General features: G+C 38.4%; 1 protein-coding gene across 7 annotated transcripts in view; it reads left to right on the forward strand.

The window, feature by feature from the left end:
- The window catches only part of dachc (dachshund c), a 69,949-nt gene that overhangs the window by 7,261 nt on the left and 36,187 nt on the right, over positions 1 to 26,501 (forward strand). For all 7 annotated transcript variants that reach the window (XM_053477708.1, XM_053477707.1, XM_053477711.1 and 4 more), the window contains exon 2: positions 22,264 to 22,379. In XM_053477708.1, the coding sequence (XP_053333683.1) occupies positions 22,264 to 22,379 (116 nt within the window). The remainder of the gene's footprint in view (positions 1 to 22,263; positions 22,380 to 26,501) is intronic.

Below are 26,501 nucleotides of genomic sequence, written 5' to 3' on the forward strand. Positions count from 1 at the left end.
TCTATCTATCTATCTATCTATCTATCTATCTATCTATTTGTCCTCTTTTCTAAAAAAAAAAGGCACAGACTTCCAGAATGTCTTAAACGCTCGATTGAAGCATCACACATCATTAGCCCAGTTAAGTGACCTTTCTATCAACTTCCTGCACACTGCTGTGTGTGTGTGTGTGTGTGTGTGTGTATGCAGACTCCAGAGACCAGAAGAAGCTTTGCTAAAACCTTCAGTAGTACTGGAAATCTGTGTAAACCAAACAGCAACGTATCAGCAGTTAAAACTTAAAAAAAAAAAAAAAAAGAAATGTAGTAATTTTTTTCTGTTAGTGGTAACAGTTTATGTGCTAACTAATATAAGTTATAAACATTAAATAAAAAAAAAATTAAAAGCAGTAGCCAAGGTTTGTAGTAGGTTAGCTAAAGTGACTATTTTATAACATGAAAAAAATCAATTATTAAATTTGTAAGCAAATTAGGTACTGTGAGGTAAATAAAAAAAAAGGAATTAAAAGATTAAAAACAGCATCCAATGTTTGTAACAAAGCCTATGTGAGGTAAAACTATTTTATTAAAAATAATAAAAGCGCTAGTTATGTCTGGTAGCAAGCTAGACAATGTAAAGTAAAACTATTTAATTAACTAATTACATTAGCAGGTTCTGTAGCATGCTATGCTAGCTTATGTAAGGTACAACCTCTTCATTAAGAGATTTAAAGGTACAGACAAATTTGCTAGCAAGTCAGCTAATTAAAATATGTTAAAAACAAAACCAGCAGTCAGGTTTTGGAGCAAGCTAGTTTAATGTGAAGGAAAACTATGGTATTAATACAGTAGGTGAAAAGCAGTATCCATGTTTGCTAGTAAGCTAGTCAACTAATTAAAATATTAAAGCCAGTGGTCAAGTTTTGTAGCAAGTTAGCTAATGTGAGGTAAAACTATTCTGGTAAAAGATTAAAAGTAGCAGTCTAGCTTGCTAGCAATGTGTTAATATGATAAACTATTTTCATAAAATAATAAAAGCAGTAGTTAAGTTTGTTAGCAAGCTAGCTAGTTATTGTGAAATAAAGCTATTTTATTAACAAATTAAAAGAAGTGTTTTTGTAGTTATCTCCTTAATGTGCTTTATTACAAGATTAAAAGTAGCAGCCAAGTTTGCTAGCAAGTCAGCTATGGTGATGTAAAGCTATTAACAATATTAAAAGCAGGAGTGAAGTTTTTAGCTAGCTAGTTAATGTGAGGCAAAACAATGTTACTAAGAGATTAAAACCATTAGCTAAGTTTGCAAGCAAGGCAGCTAATATTAGTGATAATAGGTAAAGCATTTAACATGATATGGACATTTTATATCCCTAGGTGTGTCGTCTCTGTTCCACTTATATATAAAAATCGAAACAAATGTTATATTGCGAGTCGTGCAAACACTCAAGGATCCGATTAGTTCTGAAGGAGAAACATTGGAGACCTTGGTGGTAGGTAATAGCCAACTATTGATTGATATTGAAGTGTTTGCTTTCTCAGGGGTATTTCTCACACGCACACACATACACACATACACACACACTTTTCTGCATCTCTTTCCTGTCTTGACCTTCATGTCCACCCCTGAGGAAACATGAGCCGGCATCAGTCAGCACAGTTGATGCTCGATTCTGTGGAGCTTAAACATGCATTGAACAGAGGCTTACAGCAGGGGGGGTTGAATCGGTGTACATGTGTGTGTGTGTGTGGAGATTGTAACCCATCAAGTCTGTATTGTCCTTCCAGCCTTTAAGTTCTCCCGTGTGTTTTCCATCTGGCATCGCACACAGCCTTGGAGTTTGTGTTGAATAGACCCGGTGGAAGCAGACACCCAATGTATGTGGGTATGAGTGTGTGTGTGTGTGTGTGTGTGTGGCTGTGCGTGTGTGTGTGTGTTTTGATCTTTCTAAGCTCGTCGACTCCAGCGAAAAACCCCGCAGCAGCTGCCGAGACACCGGATAGCCCTGTATGCCACATTAGAGAAGAAAGCGTGATCGTGTTCTAGAACAACGGTTCGGTACAGATGATGTCTTAGTCACAGTGTGTGTTGTGTGTGTGTGTGTGTCTGTGTTGTGTGTGTGTGTTAGGGATGTGGGTGGACAGTAGGACTGATGAGAAGGGTGGAAAATATCACCTGACATGGAACAGTGGAACAGGCATTATTAATGTCTTTCATGTTTGTGTGTGTGTACATGTGTATATGTGTGTGTGTTACAGTCAAACAAAATTCAATAGCTTCTGTCAGTGCTCTGCATGTGGTGCAGAAATTTGCTATCCAGGAAAAAACTCCAAATGTCAGCACTCCAAGTGTATGTGTGTGTATGTGTGTGCGTGTGATTTCTAAAATAGCTCTTTCGTTAATACCATTGTCTCTTTGTCACTTAATCCTCAGTTTGCCTGTACTCACTGTCGACTATAAACAATGACAAGCAGCTGACAGATCACTTTTATCAGCTATGTGCCATTACACACAGATCCAGGATCAGATCTAAGCCCTGTTTACACCTATACGAAAACGGAGAGCGGTACTGACCTCGGATCAGCGTCGCATCAGCAAACATGAGAGCTGGTTTAGTCGAAGCCCGAGGCCGTTAAACTGCTCTCGCTTTGTTCAGCTTTCACTGTGTGAGCCACCTGCGGGAAGCAGCTGCTCCTACACTGGACATGTGTTGATATTAAATTATAACTGCTTAAAGGAATCATTTGGTAAAAAAAAAAACAAAAAAAAAACACAATATAATCTACACAATCTGTCATACCATGTTTGGGGGCTGACTTTGCTATTTTCTCACTTTTGTTCTGGAGTTATGAAACCGATTGTAATCTGTCTCAACTAAAATTTTGAACAGGGGTAAGTCTCATGTTCTTACATTTCACAGGGATATATTCTGTCTTGGCTAATCCTTTTTAGTTAAGTTGAATCTATAATATATTATTATCTGGCTCTCATACCTGCTTTCTGGCACACAAACACAGACACAAAGGAGGGCCTGGGGGACAATGATATTAAATTTCACTGAGGAAAAAAATAGTTTTATTGTAGTCCAAAATGGCAGTCGAGTCCCAGGCTTCAGTTACACGATGACGTTTTTGTTCACATTATAGATTTCTGAGGTAGGAATTATGAACATGTATGTTGATGTGTTTAAGTGCCTGTTGTCTTAATTCTACAGTTTAATATAGGTCATGCTTGGATTTCCAACCTCTGACTAGGACCAAATAACTATTCTTGGAATTCAGAAGTACTGAAGTACATTAATTCGTCCAGATGTCAACGAATGAAATATCCCTTCATTATTTATATAAATAGGTTTGGGCACTGTTGGCTCTGTTGGATGAGACTCTTGGTTGCTGATCGGAGGGTCGGATGTTTTGAGCCCCACCACCGCCAGGTCACCACTGTCCCAGTCACTGCATGCAGTGCACAAGCCCACTTAAAAAATGGGAGGGTTGTGACAGGACAGGCATCCAACGTAAAACCTGCTCCAGATCTTATACTGATCACATGATCCGATGTGGCGGCCCCTAGGATAAAAGGGACAAAGCTCAAGAAAAAGGAATGTAGGGTAGGTTTACAGATATTTTTGCGTTTGATCAATCAACATAGCCTCATTAGTTGGTGAAGTCTGTGACCAGTTTATTACTCTTGTTGTGGAAAAGAAAACGTAATGTTTGAATCCTGCAACATCAATCTGGCAGCCAGGGCTCTGGGGAGCAGTAGCGACATTAGCCGATCCTTGGCGACTGTGCTTTATTCCTGGCCCCTAACTGTGTACATGCAGCAATTCAAAAAGGCTCGGTCGTTACGTGATGATGTTACTACATGCTCTGGGCAGTAACTGGAGAAAATCCTGTAACCTCCTGCAGTTTTGGAGGATATATTCCATGTTTTATTCTTGCCGTATTCTTGCTTTTTTTTTTCTTCAAAAAGTTTGTCAATTAGAGTACTTTTTGTACTTGTAGTTTTTGTAAAATTGGAATTAGCCAAAACCAGTATTGGCAGTTCTTATTTAAAAGAAAAATGTATTTATTTATTTATTTATTTATTTATATTTACATCTTTGCTTACATTAAATGGTAAAAAAAAGACAAATCTTTAAAAAATATACCATAAAAAACAGCTTTTATATTCCACAAAGTACTTGCAAAATACTCCCATTTTACAAGACTATGGCTTATTCTTTTTTTTTTCAGTTTATAGGCATTATCGCTCTCTTACCGGACCGGAGTGTGGAGCAGACAAACAGTCATTTAACACGGCATTTCAATGTTTATTAGGTCATCTTAGTAGTCCTTAAAAACCTGTAAGAAATATAGGTGCCTGAGACAAACCAGACATCAAACATCAGTGTTAAGTGAAACGAATGAAATTGAAAATCACAATGCTCATAAATCACAGAATCGAATCGACAGGCCACATGTGATTCACAGCTTTAGTGCTGAATATTGCTAAATAATTAATTGCACATATTTGCACTTAATTTTTTTTCTCTCTTTTTCTCTCTCTCTCAAACACACTAGCGCAGGAGGCTAGCCTTTGCCCCACAGCAGTCTAGCTGAGTTTTCTTAGCCCTCTATAACACAGCTGAATGTGACCTCGGTAAAACACATGGGGCTGAGATTTAATCGAGATTCAATTTTCCATCTGGCTGCTAATGAAGCATTTTTTAGCTCCATTACATATTAGCACGGTCGCTGTTTACTGTTTAATTGCGCTCCTGTGTATTGTGTTGTAGAGACCAAACGATTATTTTGCGCTTACACTTTTGTGCTCGCTAAAGGAGTTCAAAACCTACCGATTCGAATCGACACATCGGCATCAATATTTAGGAATCAGAACCTTACGCAGTAAGGAAAAAAAGTCTGATTCTTCAGTCCCAACTTTGTCATCAGATTATTTTTGCACCAGTTTAAGTAACGGAGACATAGCATCCCAATCCTTAAAACTAAACCTGTTTTTTTTTGTATTAACATCAGACTTTTTCACTGTCTTGCTCTTAAATGTCTCTGGATTTTTATCTGTATTGTTCTGTATTTTTCATGAATTGTTGCATTGGAAGGGCATCATACTATACAGTATATAGACAGACAGATACACACCTGAGCGCTTAAGTTAATGGTTTAACAGAGACGAAAAATGGACATAGATGAAGACCTTGACTACGGGTGAGAGACGTAGTGAAGGGCACGCGGAAGATTCAACCCTCCGACCCTGTTATTCATCACGTAGAATCCTGGCCCACTGTGCGGCTCTCATATGGAGACAATGGAACAACAGAAATATGTCCTGCTAAAGACTGTGTGTGTGTGTGTGTGTGTGTGTGTGTGTGCATTCTGGCAGTCGGAAAGTGAGCCAGCATGGAGTAGAGGAGGGAAAGACGTCAGAGGGAGATTTTAATTAAAGTATGAAATGAGAGGTCACGCGTTCTGACCCCCCCCTCACACACAAGTACACACATACACAAGGACACACACACACGCGCACACACACACACACTAGTGGTCCCCTCCATCTCTCGGCTTGATGACTTTTCCATGAAAGGGTTTTTCATTATTTCCACCTCAGGGAGTCTCAGTGTTCCGGCTCCCTCTGTAGTGCACAGAAATCTGCATTGTGATTGTGATTGTGTGTGTGTGTGTGTGTTTGTTGGGTAGAGGTGATGTTTTTTACTTGGTTTGATTATTAACACACCATTCTGCTTGTTTGATCATAAAGGCACAAACCCTGGTGTGTGTGCGCGCACACACACACAATGTTGCAGAATAAGAGGTGATGAAAACGGTTCATTAATTTTCCGGGTTGTTTCTCAAACATTAACTGAGTTACAGTGCTTAGCTTCAGATTGCATTAGAGCGAAATGAAATAAAATCCTTCTCTAAACGTGTCGATGTGAAGCGTTTACATTTTCATTCATTTAGCAAAGTGATTTCCGCAAAGTTTGATTCATTTCATTCTAAGTGACTTTCAAGCGAGGCAGAATTAATTTCAGACATCACACTTTCAGACAAGACTTTTTTTCTGCTCGTCAGAACCGTACCTGTAATCTGATCTCATTTTCTTAGCAGCATGAGCTAATTCAGCTGGATTTCTGAAAGAGAGATTAAAGCGGCAGTAAGTCACTTATAGAGCAGACACGTTTTGTGTAATGTTTGGGCAGCAGACGGACGATGTGATCAAATACTGTAGTGTCACAATAGCTGAAGACATTTCTACAAAACACAAAGTACATTAGAAGATAAAGGACAGTTTTCATACTTCTAGTAAAGTAACAGTGTTAAAGCCTAAGCCGTGTCTCCTGTTGTTACTGATTTACTCAGCTGAACCTCCTGACTAAAGATTCTTTGGATCATCTTTTTGCATCTTAGTTACTTTCTTTCTTTCTATTTTTGTATCATCCCCTTTTATTTTTCCTTTTGCAGTCCTTTCTCACCTCAGTTTCTTTCTTTCTTTCTTTCTTGTATCATCCCTTCTTATCTTTTCATTTGTGTAATTATTTCTTATCCCAGCTTGTTTCTTTCTTTCTTTCTTTTTTCTCACTGTATCATCCCTTCCTCAGTTTTTTGTTTGTGTAATTCTTTCTAATCCCAGATTATTTCTTTCTTTCTTTTTTCTTTCTTGTGTCATCCTTTCTCATCCTTTCTTTGTGTAATAATTTCTTATCTCAGGATCCCTTGTATCATCCCTTCTTATTTTTCCTTTGCAATATTTTTTCTTTCTTTCTTTCTTTCTTTCTTTCTTTCTTTCTTTCTTTCATTTGTATCATCCTTTCTTATAGTTATTACCCTTTTTTATCTCAGCTTCTTTCATTCTTTCTTTCCTTTTATCATCAGTTTTCCTTTTTGTAAATCTTTCTCATCTTATCTTTTATCTCTCTTTCCTTTTCTCTTTCTCTTTCTTTTTTCTTTCTTTATATCTTTCTTTTTCTTTTTTCTTTATTTCTTCTCATTGTATCGTCTCTTTTTACATTTTCATTCATGTAATTCAGCTTCTTTCTTTCCTTCCTTCATTTGTATCATCCTTTCTTATAATTCTTTCTGTAATCCTTTTCATCTCAGTTTCTTTCTTTCTTGAATCATTCCTTCTATGTTTCCTTTGTGAATCATTTCTTTCTTTTTTTTTTTCTTCTATTGTTTCCTTCGCTCTGTCTGTTTTGCGGTCTGTCTGATCACTATTCTAGTTGACAATAAAATTAACAAAAAATTTTTTATTATAAAGATTCAGGTCTGAATTTGCATCAGCTGCTTTCAAATATATTGTTATAAAATCCACTAAAAACATTTACGGAGAGATATACTGTAAGAGAAGAGCATTGTAATGTAATTGATTCTGATGATATTATGTAACATTATATGTCAGTCATATTACTAAGCAGTTTGGAGGGAATGTGCAATATGTGAAAGCCAATTCCTCACTTGCACTTTCGCACTGAAGGATTAACAAGTTCACAAGTTAAAGCCAAGGAGACAAATTCTTAACACCAAATCTCATGAACAATTGCGTATGCTAACCTCTTTTAATACCTCATTTAGTATAAAATATAAGCCTACAATATAAAACTAATTAATACACACATGCATGCACTTCCTGGATGGAAGGAAATTAGAGTTCTGGGTGTGTTTTTTCAGCGTAACTTGGTAACGTGGCGTTTAGCCTAGTTGTGTTTTTTCGCGGGATAGAAAGTAAACTGCTGTGTGCTTGTTAAAAGGCTGTGGTAGAGTAGCCTGCGGGGTATGTGTGTGTGCATGTGTGTGTTTGTGTGTGTGTGTGTGTGTGTGTGTGTGTGGATGTATGGTCTCTGTGGGAGAATGGGCCTTAATGAGTTATGTGTAAACACACTGTGTGTGGTGTGGGAAAGGGAAAAGGGGAAGTGGGGGTTTAATGCACCGCATGCTGCAGACAGCAAGATGACAATAAAACACACACACCGAGAGGAAAGGATGGGTGTGTGTGCATGTGTGTGTGAGAGAAAGAGAGTGAGAGAGATAACAAGAATGTCGCCACAAAGCCACACACAAAGAGGAAAGCATTGTATATAAACGTTTGTATTTTCCCTCCATTAGATTTAAAAGGGAACCTGCAGACCTTAAAGACACACACACACACACACACTCACACATACACACTCACGTGCCCCATATCTGCCAGCTGCTTCAGAGGGTATGCAGTGATTTATACGAGCCGGTGTGGATCTGCCTATTTTAGCTGTGGACCCGGGCTGAGCAGAGGACAGAAGGGACACACGGCGTCTCAGTGAGGCCAAAGACACGCTGCACACTCTGGCCTACATACAGCTCTAACACACAACACTGCAGCAGGAGTCAGCTCGTCCCACTCTGTCCCACATACAGCAAGGACACACACACACACACATGGACACACACACATGCTCGGCCAAAGAAGACAGCTGAGAGACAGTGACGAGACGAGTGTGTGTCTCACTGAAACTCCTTACTCCAGGTCACTAGGGGAGAAACTTGTCTTCTTCTACTTCTTGTTTTTTTTCTCTTTCTTTCTTTCTTTCTTTCTTTCTTTAATGTCATCCTTACTCAGCTTCTTTCTTTCTTTCTTTCTTTCTTTCTTCCCTCTTCACTTTGTATTTACTTACTTCAACATTATGTCTCTTCTCTTCCTTTTTTGGATCTTTCATATCATCATTACTCAATTTAAGTTCCCTCCTTCCTTCCATTATTTCTTTCCTTCTTTTTTATGTTTGTCTTTCTTGTTAACCTCCAGCTTCTTTCTTTCTTTCTTTCTTTCTTTCCTGTGTTTGTTTTCCTTCTATCTATCTATCTATCTATCTATCTATCTATCTATCTATCTATCTATCTATCTATCTATCTATTTTTCTTACTTTTTTATTTCACGTCATCCTTAATCATTTTTTTCTTTTGTTTTTTCCCTCTTCACTTTGTCCTTACTTACTTCAACATTATTTCTCTCTTCTTTCTTTTATAGATCTTTCATGTCATCATTACTCAGTTTGTGTCTTTCTTTCTTTTTTTCTTTTTTTCTTTCTTTCTTTCTTTCTTTCTTTCTTTCTTTCTTTCTTTCTTTTCTTTCTTTCTTCTTTCTTCTGTTTGTCCTTCTTGTGTACCTCCTCACTTTATCTATCTATCTATCTATCTATCTATCTATCTATCTATCTATCTATCTATCTATCTATCTATCTTTTTTGTTTGTTTCTTCTTTCCTTTGTTCCCTCCCTTTCTCCTTACCTTTATGTAATTTTTATACAGTTTATGTCCTTTTTTTCTTGCTTTCTTTCCTTCCTTCTCTCTTCCTGCCATATGTTATAATGCATAATCCAGTAATATAACAGAGCCATTAACAGTCAGCTCTACCTGTGTGTTACAGTGAAGAGTCACATGTTTGACCTTTGACCCTGCTGTCAGCTCCCTGTCGGTTAGAGCACTAATGAGAGACAATAATAACAGCTTTAAACCGGCTTTTTAAATTAACCTTTTGACGTTCGCCCGACGCTGAACCTAACGACATATTTATAGCCGGCGATGCCGATCAGCGTGACCTGAGAACGACGAGATGATTGGAATCTAATTAAAAAGCAGGACTCTTTAATTTCGGTCTGAAGAGGGAGGGTTCGGTCCTACAGCTGAAAAAAAACCTCTAAATTCCTCCAAACAATACATTGTTCTTGTATGAGTTTCGATTATTAGGAAGTCTTCATGCCAAACCAACAGAATCCGACTGGTGTAAAGTGATTCATGTTGACATCTAAGGAAATGAGAGGTAGTTGTGTACCTCAGAGGCGGCTTTCTGGAAACCTTTTTTCAGCAGTTTCACCTCTGCGCTACCATTTCCCATAATGCTTCATTCAATCCAATTTTATTTATAAAGCACTTTCAACAATAGACATTGTGACAACACTGCTTCACAGAGTTCTGGATGTACATTTAGATCCCTAATGAGCAAAACAGAGGCAACGAGGGAAAGAAACAAAATTCCTGAAACGAAAGATGAGGATGAAACCTCATCAGGAACCAGACTCCAAAAGCAATCGGACATGTCCCGGGTTACAGTTAAAACTCATGTTTGCAAAGACAAGGGTCCAGATAAAAACAGGACAGTGCACTTTACTTATTACATCAAAACATGTTCTATTGTTTACTGTAAATCCTATTAGAATAATATGGAATGCCTGGGTTTAATATATGTACTTGTAAGTTCCTGTATCTGAAATGATTTCTTTAAACTTATTATTTCTATACACCATACTTTATTAAAGTATACATACTTTTATAAACTAATTTAGAAAAAAGACAAAAAGACGTGTGTGTGTATATATATATATATAATTTTATTTTTTTATAATTTTTTCTATCATTTTTTAATAGCCTTTCTTCCTGATAAAGTAGGCAGTAGCGCACAGGTACACTTTAAAACATTTACAAAAATTCACACACACTCACTAATAATTAATTAAAATGCAGCTTATTGCTTTTTTTATACTGTCTTTATATTAATGACAAGTTTAAATCTAAAACTAATAACTTAACAAATTCATACAAAGTATTAAAAACCTTTAATCCATATATAATAATAATAATAATAATAATAATTCACCGAAACCGAAGTAATGCAGTTGGGTAGTGCATGTTGTGTGGTTTAAACTGTCAGATATACCTATGAATTGTACAAAAAAAAAAAAAAAAAAGTAATAATAACCGCCATTTGAACCCACCATCTTGAATGAACTCTCCTTTTTCTTTCTCTTATCCTATGTTTAGATTATCTGTAGTTCATGTTGTCTTTAAGAGTCTCTTTAAGAACTATTTGATCCCGCTGATTCATGTGTTTATGTTAATCTCTTGATCTTGCTCTTCCTCTCCGTCTTTTTGTCAGTTATAACTAATCGGACTTGCTGTGTTGTGATGTTAAATAAATACATTTCTGCAAAGAAACAAGGCAAGGCGGTGGTGAGAAAAGAATAAAAAGACTGTACATGGTATATGTTTTTCACTTCACTTTAAAAACAGCATTGCTTTCTAGGAAGCACGGTTGCTTTCGCTGTTACTGGAATTTGCTTTTCTTTTTCTTTAAAAGTTTTGTAGTCAGTATACAATATTAAGGCAAACTACAGAAAAGGTGTTCTGACCTATTTTGTGACAAGTAAAAAAACAACATACTCTATATAATATTTCTTAATATAGCAGTTTTTGTAGAATCTGATAGTCCTACACGAATAATAACATTACATGACCATTAACATATAGTTGTAAAGACGTTTCGCTGACATTCATTATTGGGACAACATTATTGTTTTTGAAAGTTAGAGTGACTTTGACAAAAAGATGTTGAGATAACATTGACTGAACGACCCGAATACAAAACAACCTCAAAACAACCATTATTTGGAACATTTCTGCTGATTAACACCCATTTACACATCCATGCTCTTTTGAGTTTCTAACAGGGTTTATAATTTAGATAAATCTACACACAGCTTGTGAACCTCGTGTCACTCGCCTCTTAGTGTTGCAGTATTCCCTCTCTGTTCCCTTTTTTTTTTTTTTTTCAGAAATATTACCTGTACCATTATATGGTGTTTGACAGCGTCCAAACTGCATCACGTCTGGTTTCGTAGAACAGACATTCTCGGACATTAAGAGTTTTTTTTTTTTTTTACCCTTTTGACTGCTTTCCAATGTAATATCTCGGTAAATTGCTATTGTCCTGTATGTTTTGTTGTGCATTTACCTCCATCAACAGCATGGAAGATGCTAGCTGTACACTGGTAATTATGCAATCGGTTTGGTATTAATATTTATTTGATGACGTTTTTGCAGCGGTGTGTGAGAGACATTGTTATCCTAATTCGTTAAAGTAATTTGTCAAACTTTCCCAAAAAAAACAAAAAACAATCAAACCCTATAGTCAACATTGTCCCAACGTCATAATGCTATCAAATTAGCCCGACCACAATTTTTGAAAAGCCATAAATTCCTACTAGGTTAGTTTTTATGACATTGTAACACTTGCTTGTCCCTGTTCAACACTAATAATAAAACTTCCAATAAAATCAGAAAGACAGAAATAAAATATTTCCCCTTGGGGTGAGAGTCAAATCACAGTGAGATATGGACATCTGTGTATGCGGAAGAGGGCAGACAGCCCTCATCATTCACCAAGTGTGTCACACTGGCCAGAAGTACAACAGCAGCAGCAGCAGCAAACTCTCTTTCCGTGTCTCAGGGGAAGCACATGCTAGTCTTCATCCTTACTGTAGCACCCTGGTAGCTGTTGGATACTAGTGAAGAGCTGGAAGGGTGTGTGATAATAATAATAATAATAATAATAATAATACGTGGGGGGGGAAAATATGCCATAATAAAAAAAAAAAAATTAAATACACAGAACGCATTTTTATGAAGTTCAGGGTGACCTTAATCCTTTATGGCCCAGTTTCCCAAAAGTATCATAAAGTTCGTTTTAAACTGGTAGAGCGTGATGTTTCCTCTCCCCTTTCACAATGATCTTTGTGCTGCAGTGCTTTGGGGGAAGCTCAGCCTAGTTCCTGCATTAATCATCCAGAAGTAAAAGAGACATCCCTGCGTTAGCCCGAACACATAAAGAATGATCTCACATAGACTACAAGCTCTCTGCGATCGTACAGTAGGTTGTACTCCCTTATCAGGCACTGCGACACGTTCTCATCCTAATAAACACGTCGTGTCACGCAGCGGCTCGGACAGCTAGCCATGTGGTGATTTATACAGAGTGTTTGCTTTCCGTTTAATGTAATCATGTTGTAAATGACGCGGCTGCATGTTCACATTTGTACGTTAATAATCAGGTTGTTCCAGGAGCAGCTGTTATTCTGGAGAAGGTCAGATGGAATTGTGGGAATTACTGAAATCTCTGTAGACTCACAGCACCCGGAGGAGGTTTCGGATAGTTTATGTTTGTCCTGAAATAGTGCGTGTGTGTGTGTGTGTGTGTGTGTGTTTTGGAAAAAAGCTCTGTTTGTAAGATTGTTTGCTGTACTATTATTTCCGTTGCTGATATTTCCTGTTTTGTGTGTGTGTGTGTGTGTGTGTGTGTGCGTGTGTGATGAGAATGGGAATGTACAAGTAATGTTTGTATGTAAGACACAGATGTTTAACCCCTCTCCCTCTCTCTCTCTCTCTCTCTCTCTCTCACTCTCTCTGAAGTTCACAGCACTATTTACATAGCTTTCATTACACACTGCAGCACAGACTGCAGCATAAATAGTGGCTTATTTGGGCAGCGGCTTTCACACAGAGCCCCGATAAGGGCTCCAATTACGGCCCATCGTGAGGCAACTTCCTGTTTGAGGTCTGAATAAGGGATGTTTGTTTCTCGCCTTTCCCGCTTTGACCCTGGCGTAAACCCCCTCTGTTTCCTCAAAGGGTCATTCCACTCGAATTTGTGTGTGTGTGTGTGTGTAGTATGGATATGAAAATTAAATAATACACTTCAGGAAAGGACATTGAGAGGTTTCAATGTCTTTTGTTTGGAGCTTCCTTAAAGAAAAATGTTGTGCTTAGACGCTTACATTATTCATTTGGCTGAAGCTTTTATCCAAAGCGACTTTTAAAAATAAAGAGGAGGGGGTCTATGACCCGACCAGATGTCCAGTCTTATGAAGAGAACTGAAAAACAATTTATATAAAACTACTTTGTAAAACTAACTTTTGGGAGAATGTAACCATTCGTTATTTCATTATTATTATTATTGATACTCATATGTTCATTCACTTAGACACTTTCTAAAAAACTTCTGCCCTGCTTCTATGGGTGGGTATTGCTCAACAGTAGCAGCGAACCCAGTTCCTTAGTGTATTTTTGGCTGTGCGTCTTCTCCAAACATCCCTCGGTTGAGGAAAAAATATGACTTCCTGTTTCAAAAGGAAATATGTCAAGATACAATATCGACGAATTTCACTCAAGTTATTCATGAAGACTTTACCAAACCGATGTAAAAAAAAAAAGTAGCATGGCTATTTATTATAAGTTAAAAGAAATATCACTCCATATCACTAGGGGGCAGTGTTTTTCAGGTAAATAAAAAAATAATAATTGAAATAACCTAGCATTGTGGCAACAGGTTCTGCATCTCACATGGCATATCAGATTAGGCAAGTTCTTGAGTCTGTCGTTTGATTCACGAAATTTTAACGTTTAAACCACAGCGCCCCCTTATGGACCCAAACGATTCTCCGGGTAAAATATGCTTAAAGAGCTGAACAGCCCACTCTTTACTTATCAATGCATTTATTATATTATTAGAGACATACTTTATTTGTTTGACCCTCCCATTGAGGGTACTTTACAAGTACATCACATGACAACCAGGGAGGCCAAGGCTAGCATACTGTATGATTCATATGAGACAAATAAACCCATCATGTCTTTTTGAATGATATTTCACAAGGGAGCTAAACACACGCAAGTGTTATCTGCCATTTTCTGCATACATTAGCTGACAGATGCCCATAACTGGGGTACTGTATTGTGGCATTGCCGGATTCAAACTCGCCGTCTCCTGATGATGGCTCACCGGCTACCATTACATACAGGACAGTGGAATACTATTTTGGCCTACTTCTTATTATGGAACAGTTTACAATGGTGCAGTTTGGAATGTAAATGTTTTTTTTTTTATGTAAGAACTTCAGCAGCAACCTCATTTCCCCTCTCATCTGTTCCAACCACTTTAGCATCACCAGTCTAATAATCACCAGCCTAATCCTCTGTGCACCTGTTTCACACTGACTCGTGTGTTAATTTCTTCATGCTTGAATGATTCATAGGTCACTGTGTGGCTCAACAAACAAAAAAACATTCCTCTGAAGCTGCTCAGGTAATGGGGTTGGAGTGGTAAATGAGAGATAAAAATCCAGGTTTTTCTCTTCAAGTCTGTCTCTTTAGAAGCAGAGCATGAAGAAATTTGAGGTAAATAATATTTAGTACGACAGATTTTCAACCGTCCGGAATACTTCAGGAATACTTCTCCAGGATTCTTGAAGAACATTCCAAAGCGGTTCTTTGGACAATCCCACACTGCTGCAATAATGTTGAGATCCATGCTTTGTGAAGGCCAATTCCTGAACGGTTCCATAAGTCTTTTTTTCCCCCTTTCTGTTGAGACATGCTTTTACTGCACTGGCAGTGTGTTTGGAAGACTATATGAAAAGAATACACGAAGTTTTTGGAAGTAAAATGTAAAGAAATGAGGGGTGTCTCAAGACTTTTGCATAATGGCTTTTGTACTGTATAATCTCGCTAAAGCAGATAAAAAGCAAATGAATAAAATGCTCAACTGTCCAACATATGTTTTTTTTAAAGCCCATTACCATTAACATATATATTAAACAGGTTGATGTGGCGTCTAGGCAGGAACAGAACGCACAGAAGCTTTGTCATGAAATCTAAGAAAACTGGCACTGCACCAAACCCTACACACCCCTTCTCCATGCCTAGACAGTCTGGCTTTGGTGTGCCAAGGCGTTAAAACCAGAACAACCTTGATCTGACACGGCGACTAAATTGTTACAAAAAAGGTCAATGGAGAAATTTGTTTGTATTATTGGCAGGCAATCTGCATGATTTTTCAGGTACATAGAGAATGACCTCGGTCGCTCATTAGAAAAAAATGCAGAACAGACACCAAATTTCTAGGGTTCTAGGTTGGGTTATGGAAATTTGTGTAAATTTCATTGCTCGCCCATGGAGTTTTACATTTATTGATTTGCATTTATGTGAGGCAAGCAGAATACAACGCAGGCAAAGCGATGAGAGGCTAAGGGTGGAAGGTCCTGTCCTCTCTGTCATTCTCGAGATTTAATTCCATGACCTGCCGGTCATCACAATGTAACCTTGGTGTCTGAGCGAACACTACCCTCATTAATAAGAGTAAAGACACACTGTGTTGAGGAAAAAGTTGCGCTTTATGTAGGAATAGATGTCTAGGTATTTGGAGGATTAGAGGAATAGGAGACAGAAGAGAGCGTAAGAAAAGAGAGCTGATTAATATGCAGAGTTAATGAAGCAGTGAATTGAAGACAGGTGTGTGTGTGTGTGTGTGTGTGTGTGTGTATGTGCAATGTAGGTGGGAGGACGTGTGTTCGCGCACCAGCAGCAAACACTCAACTAGGACACATCTCTTCCATTCACACTCAGAAACAACAAATAGTATCTAAACAGGTTAAACGCTGTAACTATGTATGACACTTATTGTATCATGACGCTTTCTATACTCATTTAGGTCACTTCCTGTTCGGCTGAAAAAAAAAAAAAACAGGAAGATTCCTTTTTGTAATATGGTGAACCAGATGGGTTGTGGTGTTTTCCCTGAACATATGGAGATTGGATCAGATGCAGGGCAGGTCTCATGAAAAGAGCATTTCACTTTTTTGTCTTCTAAACAGAAACCTTACTTTAATTCTACTCACTCACTTATCATCTATACCACATCCTGTATTCATGGTGGGACTCCTAGGAGACTTGCGGCACGAGGCAGGGTACACCGTGGACAGGGTGCCAATCCATTGCAGGGCACACACTCACACACTACGGGCAATTCAGGAAAACAAATTAGTCTAACCTGCATATCTTTGGACTGTGAAAGAAAACACGAGTACGCAGAGGAAACCCACCAAGCATGGGGAGAACATGCAAACTCCATGCACACAGAGACGAGAATCAAACCTGGCTGAGAATGGAACCCGGATCCTGAAGGTGCAAGGCGACTGTGCTAACCACTACACCACCATGCCGACTATACTATATTTCTATATATATATAAAAAAAAAAAATGCTTATAAAGGAAAATAATCAGTTTGTTATGTAAAAAAAAAAAATCAGCGGCTTGGATTGTTATAAAGCACTTCTATGTGATACTCCTTCCAAAACTAAACATCTTCCACTGTAGAAAACATCATACAGTGGTACCTTGGCATACGATTAATCTGTTTCAAAGGTGAAATTTTTTATTGTGAAACGCATTTTCCTATAGTAAACAATGTAAATGCAGTTGATTCGTTCCAGCCACCCAAAAATATTATGGATATTACCAATTTCCAACATTATAATTATATTTTTGCATTTAAAAAATCCAAACCAAAACAGTCCAAATAAATAGATATTACACCTCATTTAACTTTAATTTATGATTCCTCTTGACACTGACTGCCTTAAAAATGGAACAGAAAGTGGATCCTTTTTTTAAAATCCCTATTCTTGCTACTCTCTTTGTTAACATTCTTGGGACCTATGGTGCTATGTCATTACTAAATCTTGCACAAAATGATGCGCAACTTAGCCAGTGAGTGGTTTGACTCGTACGGCCAAAATGCTTGTTTGTACGTCGAGATAAATTTCTTGCAAAATTTCAGTTGTCAGTGCGAAAATTCTTTCGGATAGCGTTCATATTAGCATTTAGAATGACAAGCCTGTCTGGAATTAATGCATAATTATAAACCTTGAAAGTCAGGCCTCCCGTCAGAGCTAGTGTTATAAAAAACAAATCGACACTTTCTGACCAATGAGGATCGAGCCCTGAATATTATAACGTGAAATCAAGCTAAATGAATACACAGATATTCATCTCGTGTCTAACGTTGACAAATGTGAGCTAGTTTACGAGCGCTTATCTAGTCATCTAGCTATTTGGCATCGCAGGAGGGTGTGTGGGCGGATCCAATTAGCATACCCATGCATATTCATCGACACTTGAATATTTAATGCGGGGAAAGGCATAGGCCGTTTTTTTTTTTTTTTTAAGGAGCGTCCCGAGCATTAAAACGTATTAAACAGTTTATTATTTTACATAAATTATTTAAAATGTTTAAAATGACGCGTTCAGGGGTTCTTTAAGATCTGTGCCATCTGTCTTGGCACTGTGACCGTACGAGGAGAGCGCGTTTGAAGTGTGAGCGATGCAGAATTGAAAGGTGCATATGGGCGACGGCAGACAGTATTTGCCAGGGGTTTCCAACACAATTAGATTAGGAAGGAACTTGACAGCCTGCTGTTCTGTCTCTCTCTCTTTTTTTCTCTCTCTCTCTCCGTTGTTTGCCAGGCAGTGGGCAGCCCACAGGGTGTTGTGCCCCTTTCATACCTTTGTAATTGATGAATTGTGCGGTATGCAAATGAGAATCCATAAATCTTATGAATGACAGCTTAATTTATGGGAGCCTTAATGAATGTGGGATTAGATTTTAATTAAATGTCCTCAAAGGCACCCTGAGTGCTAAGTTACATTTTTGTTCTCTCTCTCTCTCTCTCTCTCTCTCTCTATCTTTCTGCTGAAATCCTCTGTTTATTGCGTATTCCCATCCACGCATCAGTGAGATGAACTTTCTACTGCGGTAGCACCGATAAAGATCGTGTCCATTTTGTTAGCCAAAGGAGGCACAATTAATACTTTATATTTGCTTTTATTACGCCGCGAATTATATCATCCCTGCCGATCAGGCTTTGCGCTTCCTGGAGCTAGTCATTTGCGTGGCTCGGATTAAAGCTGCATTTAATCTGGTGCCGTCAGTATGGGTTTAATTAAAACGCTGCCCATTAGGAATGATTAAAAATGCCATTAGGTGTCCAACTCGCTTCTGAAGAGACTAGAAAGAAGTGTGTGTGTGTGTATGTGTGTGTACACATACTGTGTAGGCCCTGCGTTTTTTTATTAGCACTGATACAGTAATAACTCCTCATGATTACAGCACTAACAGAAAGTCAACCCACGTCAAGTTCTCAGTCTGAACTGATGCAGCCGATATGTTTGTGCTGCTATAATCGGTAAGTGTGGTGTGTGTTTGTGTAAGTGTGGATATGCTAAAAGGGTCGTCTTGTGAAATATTTCTGGGTTTTGGCGGTGTTTAGTCTATAATAACTTACTGTAGGGTGGTTTTCTCTGAAAACAATCCTGTCTATTTTTTACTCGCCACTCAAGAGGCTTAAAATGTCACAAAGAAAACTGATTTGCATATTATTCAAATACTCTAATGTGACTGACTGATGCACAAGAAAACAATTAAATAATAAAGCATCTTGGGTGGGAAAACTTCTACAGGCAATCGTCAGTGTAAGAAGATTTTTCCAGAAAGAACGCTAGAACCGCTTACGAACCAAAGGTGATGAGTTATGCCTGGGTTACAATTTTCAAAATTCAACAGGGAGGATGAAGGCTATCACATGCTTTCTTCAAGACATGCGCTGTACATGCAGCGAAAATAAAGCTCAGACGGACACAATCGACTAGCGGCGCATTCGGACATGTGCCCAAAACCATATACACGTCTGATCGGCCAATCAGCAGTCATGGCCAATTAACCTGAAATGATCTGAAATCAATTGGAGCATCTCGACAAAGGACCCCTTATTGATGGGTATACAACACAAATGTGGTTGAAGTATTGGGATTCAAGATATTGTTAAAACTGGAACACTAAAAGGTCAAGGCTTCTTCTTCCTCAGACGAAGCCATCGGACCATCTCCTTGAAGCTTCTACTAGAACTGGCTCCTTTAGGATTACTTTCCAAGAACATTGACTAAAAATTGCATCCAACTTAATCTTGGATTATTTTGCAAAAGCAACAAAACACTTGCCCCCTCCTTGGTGCAAAATACATGAAATGTATTTCATTTATAGTATGAAATACATAAAATATTTATGGCATGAAATTGGGTTTCTTACCTTGGGTGTGCATAATACAGTATTAGCTAGCTTATTTACTGGCCTGAGCAAACAGTATCTCGCTGATTTCTACAGTCAAGTTGCTACTGTTGGAACGTCTTAAATATTTAGTTCGTCTTCTTCTTCTTCATCATATGCTACATTAATCTCAGACTCACAGATGAAATTTTGCAAGTCAGCAAATGAATAATAATCAGCGGCAATGATCTGCCTATGAATATTAATGACTGGATAGATTTCCACTCTATAACAATTCATTTCTTTAGTGATACATGCATTTCCGGAGGAATTTTAAAGTGTTTCATTTCATAGTCACACTGGAGTTATATAAATAAAAAAATAAAAATAAAAAACACCTGAAGATTATACGATCTCTCATATTTAAAGCTTAATGTTACAAAGAAAAGGGCTCTGAGAGAAACACGGCTGTATTTGATAATCTGATCTGTTATATGAGAAAGGCACACACACGTCCCGAACAAAAGATGACCTAACTGCTCGACCTGTTACATACGCTGTGTGTGTGTGGACCTGTTGCTAAAAAATGAATCTATTTATTGCGATACTGTACAACACACTGCTCTTTGGCGACATGAGTTGTGGATGAGATGAGGTGAAAGAGCTAAACCTGTCATAATCCTTCCTTACAGTTTAAAAGGTCACTCGCTGCCATTAAGAAAAAGCCATTTTGTTCATTTATTTACTCTCTGCGGCAGACAGATAAAGAAACGGAACAATTAGGGAGCGGCGAGAGGGAGATTTTGAAAGGGCAAATGGTGGAGAGCTTAATATTTTATGAGGGATGATTGGCGCTCGCGGTGCGCGCACGCGTGTGTGTCAGGTGGCATATAAGCTACAGCACAGATGAACAGTCAGTGAATGTTCAATTTAAAGAAACAGGTTGGGCGAAAAAAATATACATACACAGACTTTCAGCTAATTCGGCTAATTTAGTTAACAAAGTAATAAAAAAAAACTCCTTACAATAGTTTTTTTTTTTTTTTTTTGGTTTGCTTGTATAATATGTTTACAGTTTAAACAGTTTAATATGTGATATTATTATTATCATCTCTTGCCACATATACAGTACATGAGCCTCCTATCTAAGCCTGAGGCTAGCATAAAAACAAACTTTGCTAAGTGAAAAAAAAACAAGGTTTTCTAAAACTCTCCTCTTGCTTTTGTATTTTTAAGCTATGTGACATCCTTTGGTTTGTTAAAGAAAATTCAGGAATGATACAAGCTACAGTAATTTAGCATACTTTATAAGCATACATTAATAAAGCATACTGAATGACTCAAGACAGTGATGACTTTAGCTACATTAGCAGATGAGCTACATTAGTTCTATAGCTGTGGTACAAAACGTAACTGTCTAAATGGACGATATTCGGCGTAAGTGAGAAATTGTGTTTCGTATATATTTGAGTATATTGTACTGTACTGTATATTAGCTAGCTATTTAGATTATTAGCGGCACGGTGGCTTAGCGGTAATCACCAGTGCCTTGCAACTCCAGGGTCCTGGTTCAATTGCCGCCTCTGTTTGTGTGCATTGGTTTTGCCTGTTCTCCAGATGCTTGGTTTCCTCTGGGTACTCCGGTTTCCTCCCACAGTCCTGCCGAAATGCAGATTAGGCTAATTGGCGTTCCCAAATTGCCCATAGTGCATGAATGCATGGGTGAATGTTGACCGTAGGAATAAATACAATGGTCACCATTGGCCCCTAGTTGGACTACAGAGGGTCCTAGATTGGTGGAGGCAGATTATTAGCTATAATTTTTTTTTTAACCACAGAAAACATGCTAAAACTGTTATTTTTTATTTTAGTATCTAAGAACATGCCAACAGGTAGAGAAAATGGCAGCGTCAATCCTTTGACATCTGAGTCAAGCGTCGTCTTGTGAGAAACTGTTAGCTAGCCAGCTAACCCAGATGTCACTTTTTATCTCATATCCAACAGGCGAGCTATAAATGAGGTGAGTGTGAGTAATGTGAGAAGAAATCCAGGTCAGTGCGTTAAGCAGAGAGCTGATCTTGCCATGTGTAAACTCGAATTCAGATGAAGTGCGTGAATGCCGAGGAGCAGGTAACGAGGCGCACGGTATCAATAATTCATGAGGGAAAAATGGCTGATTGTGGAAAAGGCAGATGAGTCTACTGTGTGATCTAATTACTGGAAAAAGAGAGAGACGGCAGAACGGTGAATGTCCTTGAGAGCATTTACTGACGCTTACTCTGCATTGTGAATCTGTCCAAGTCTCTCTCTCTCGATGTATAAATGTATATTTACACGTCAAGTCATTTACATATAAAATAAATGCATGGTCTTCTATTTATTCCTGAGACTTTGTTATGAACATTTAGATCAGGACACTTTATCCTGATCCAAATAAAAGACTCAGCCTGTGCGTGTGTGTGAAAATGTGTGTGTGAGGGACGGTATTAACGTGTTCTGCCCTTTGATACACCTGATCTCTTTTGTCCCTGCAGCACAATAGTTTCAGATCGCACTCGTATTCAGTGTAGGCAATTGAATTTGAACTAGCTCTGTGTTCTTTGCTTTTCAGCTCCAGACCTGGCCGACCTCCGAAAAGGACCCAGAGTGTGACGTCCCCCGAGAGTCCACACATCCTGCCCCACTCTGTCTCTGGACTCATGTCCTCAGGAATCATGTCTCACACAGGTAACACCAAATCTGACATGTTAACAAAAGACTTGTGCCCACAATTGGTAACGTGATATATCCTAATATTCAATGACACATTGTTACTACCGCTGCATTCCAGTCAGGACGAGGATGCCGAGACAAGCAGAGGTTCTGGGCAACGTTTGCACTTCCAGAGTCACGCTTGAACGAATTTGAAGGCAGTATCCATATGAGCAAAGGAAATTCAGTGGTGAATTCCAGTCACCTGTTGAGAGATTCTTGAAAATTGAAAAAAAAATTGTTTATATTGGTTTACAACATTACCACAACCACATTATACTATGATTTTATAAGGGGATTCCATCGCAATGTTAAAAGCTTACAGACAGTTTTTGTCCATCATTCTGCTTTAATGGAACTCCAGTCAAGAAAATTGTGGGATGATGAACACAACAAAGTACTTTAGAGGTCCTTAGGAAACTTTTTAACAAATAGGACACTAATGCTGCCCAGAAATGCTATACTCCTGCAAGTTATCCTAAAAAGTGATTATTGGCACAGGCCTACCAGATGGACCTGATGCCTCAGGTGGCGCTACTAATGATAAACCTAGTCATTTGTTCACAATGTTATGAAAGATCCTAAACCCCCTTTTGTAAAAAGTGAGTGTTTGAGCAGGAATGCCAGTGGGTATGTGGCGGAAATACACCCTAAATGGACGCCACATGCATTTACAAAATTATTCACATCTCAGGGCAATTTTTTTTTAAGAAGAAACCTGAAATTCCACACAAGCTTAAACAACCAAGAAGAGTTAAGACCTGACACAAGGATGGAAGCATAACTCGGAAATTCAGTTCATTAATGCGGCTTATACATAAAATACCAACACTGTATATTTGATCTATACAGACAATCTGTTTAAATCTAAACTAAGGAACAGGTGCAATACCAAAAACCATGACATACAGTACAGTTAAAGTCGTATGGCAAGTGATCAGGAACATAATCAGGTCAGACTTGACAGCTAGGCAATTATTATAGTATAAAAATGTAATATCAGCACACAACTAATGAACGCTCTTGGTGAAGAAAACCAAGATGGAGTCCAATTAAGACCTTCCTTCATTTCCCTTTTCCCTGCGTTTCCCAAAGGCAGTCCTCGAGGACCAAGATGTTACACTTTCTGATCTCATGCTACTAGCATGCCTTGATTAAAAATCACCTACGCTTTGATAATTAAGTCGTTGAGTTAAATGAGGTGTTTTAGTACAGAAAACATTAAACTGCACACTAAGTGCTCTATCCCATGAATCTTAAGGGGGTCCTCAGTTTTTTTTTTTTTTTTTAACAATAAAGAAATAATTTTTGAATAAGATACTTTTCATTATGCATACTTTGTTTTTGAAATAGTTCAAGTCTAGCGAAGTAATGAGCAGAAATGTACAGTGTGTAAACCGCTACCTTTCCCTCCCGGCGGGTCTGTGAAGCTAAACACTCATCTGCTGCGACATCTGAGCTGCCCTTGCCTTTGTGTGTGTATGCGTATGAGTGTGTGTGTGTGTGTGTGTGTGTGTGTGAGAATATGCTCTTTTCCCGCCACTCCTCAAAGAGAGCCCTAGAAAGAGAGGCCCATACGTTTGTACTCGTTCAGAAAGAGCAGGTGAGAGATAGCGGGTGTGAGAAAGAGAGAGAGAGAGAGAGAGGGAGAGAAAGAGCGAAAGAAAGGTGTGTTGAGGGGGTGGGATCTCTAATGCAGGCAGCCTCAAGTTTTCTTTTATCTTCAACAGAGGTCACACTATCAATGTCAACTATGGAGATGGGAACTCAAAAGCCTCTGGGGGGACGGAGGGAGGGAAAAAAGAGAGAGAGAGGAAGATGGAAAGAGGACAGTTTTTTTTTTCTTTTGAGAGGCTCAAAGAGGGAGAAAGAAGAACGCTTTGATATCGTTCTCTCTACTGGCTGAATGGGGGCTTTGGCTTTCATGCTCTGATCTTGACATTTTGTGAAAGCATTTGGAGAGCGACTGAGAAAAACACACACACATACACACATACACACAAACGGTGTCTCCTTTTAACTTCCACATAAATTGTAGACAGTTTCAGTTTGTCTAAATGCCAGGTAGCTAAAAGTAGCAGGACTCAGTTTAGGCTAGTCTGAGTGTGTGAAATGCACTTCTCTGGAGTGTTTGGGAAAGTTTTCGCCAAATATAATTTTATCTGACAGGATCATATTTTCGTGATTATATTTGTCCTCCACTAGTGCTGTTTATATGAGCGGAGTTCGAGTCTTAGAAACTTACCTTTATTTCTCTATATAATCCCCTGCTACACTAATGCACTTATCACAGTGTTTCACTAGTGCTTGCCATTAAAGGAGAAAGTTTTCTCAGTACTCAAGAGACATGGTCAGTCTGCCTAGACGGTACGGAGGATGTGGCAATAACGCCCAGCCGAGTTCCTGTAATCTGCAGGTGGTGTTGGTACACAGGAACGATTTCAGTGGGCTCCGAGCCACTTCAGCCGGGATCGTCACACATGTACGGCCTTCTTTAAAACTTTGTTTTTGAATTAGTTCAAGTCTAGCAGAAATAGTAATAAGCAGAAATGTACAATGCACAATCCAAACGTTGTACTGCGGCTAAGACACTCATCGCCGTACTGTGCTTGTGCTACAAGTTTTCTGTAAATGTCAATCATTGTTACGCCTTCATTCAATGCACAGTTTTCAGGGGTTTTACAGTAGGTTTGCTACTTAGGCAATTACATTACATTGAAAACAGAGCAACTTAAATCAGGAAATTGTCATGTAGATTTACCCCACTCCACTCGTCACTTTCCTTGACTGTTCAGGTGGATTCCTGCCAGACTTTTTTTTTTTGTCTTTATAACACATATAGCCAGTCTGTTAGTGTTTTATGGTTAAGCACAAGACCAGCAAATGCAAAAACAAAAACATATAATGATGATTCAGTGACTTGTCACATGTACCTTACAGCACAGAGAAAGGATTTTTGCGCATATCCCAGTAGCTGGGTAGGAAGCTGGGGTGAGAGCACAGGGTCAGCCAGGATACAAGCGCCCCTGAAGCAGATAATGTTAAGGGTCGTTGCTCAAAAGTTCAACTTAACGGTGTTGGGGTTGGAACCTTCAACCTTTTAATCAGTAACCCAGTAACCTGCAGTCATAACCGATTGAGCCACTATGTTTTGCATGATGGTGTAGCCAAACTACCACACTGACCTCCGGCTAAATTTTAAGCAAAGTCGTATAAAAGCTACATTTAATTTCCCCTGCTTATACATTTTTATAATGTATAATGTAGAATAGTCATGAATTTTTTATTAAGTTTTATGGATTTATTTGAATTATTGAGACATACAGTACTATTAAACTTCAAACATTTCCAAACAAATATGAAACGTTTAAGGTTTAACGAAACAGTGGAGTCTAGCGTTAGCAATTAAAGAGAATCTCTCAAATAGCAGTTTTAAATGAGCGCTTAAATGTAAATGTGAGTAATAATTTTTCTAATTTTGTTAGCAGGCTTGACCGTAAATGTAACCATAAACTATAAATGCAAAACATAAACTCAGTTCTAGCTTAAACTATTTATCATGGTCATTACTAGAGTTCTGTTTTTGAGAAGGATTGATTGAAGAAGTGTCTGGATACAAGAAAATAACGAACATATAAGTATATTTTCTTGTCCACGGTATACATATTTAGCATACATACAGTATGTCACTGGTTCTCTCAGACAGGGTAGCAACTCTAAGCAGCTTGGTTTTTGTCATGTTTGTTTTATAAATTTGGTGTTGGAATGAGACTAGAACAAGGCACTGACATGATACTAATCTGGGCCTAATTGAATTATGGCATAAGACTGACAACTCACATAAACGCACACACATTCACACAGTCAGAGCAGTTCAACAGAGACAGATGCCTAATACTCTAATACTGTGCACGGTAATTAAGAGTGTGCGATATGGGGCATGCTGCTCTGGTTCTGCTCACACGGAACCTGAATATTGCAATATATCATATAACTGATTATCCTCACACACCCAATCATTCTTAACGTCACTGGCATAATATCTGTTCTCAGAGCAGACTGTGAATTCTTGGAGGGCCAGTCATTTGACAGCGCAAG

This window comes from Clarias gariepinus, chromosome 18 (assembly GCF_024256425.1).
Source record: "Clarias gariepinus isolate MV-2021 ecotype Netherlands chromosome 18, CGAR_prim_01v2, whole genome shotgun sequence".
Lineage (NCBI taxonomy): Eukaryota > Metazoa > Chordata > Actinopteri > Siluriformes > Clariidae > Clarias > Clarias gariepinus.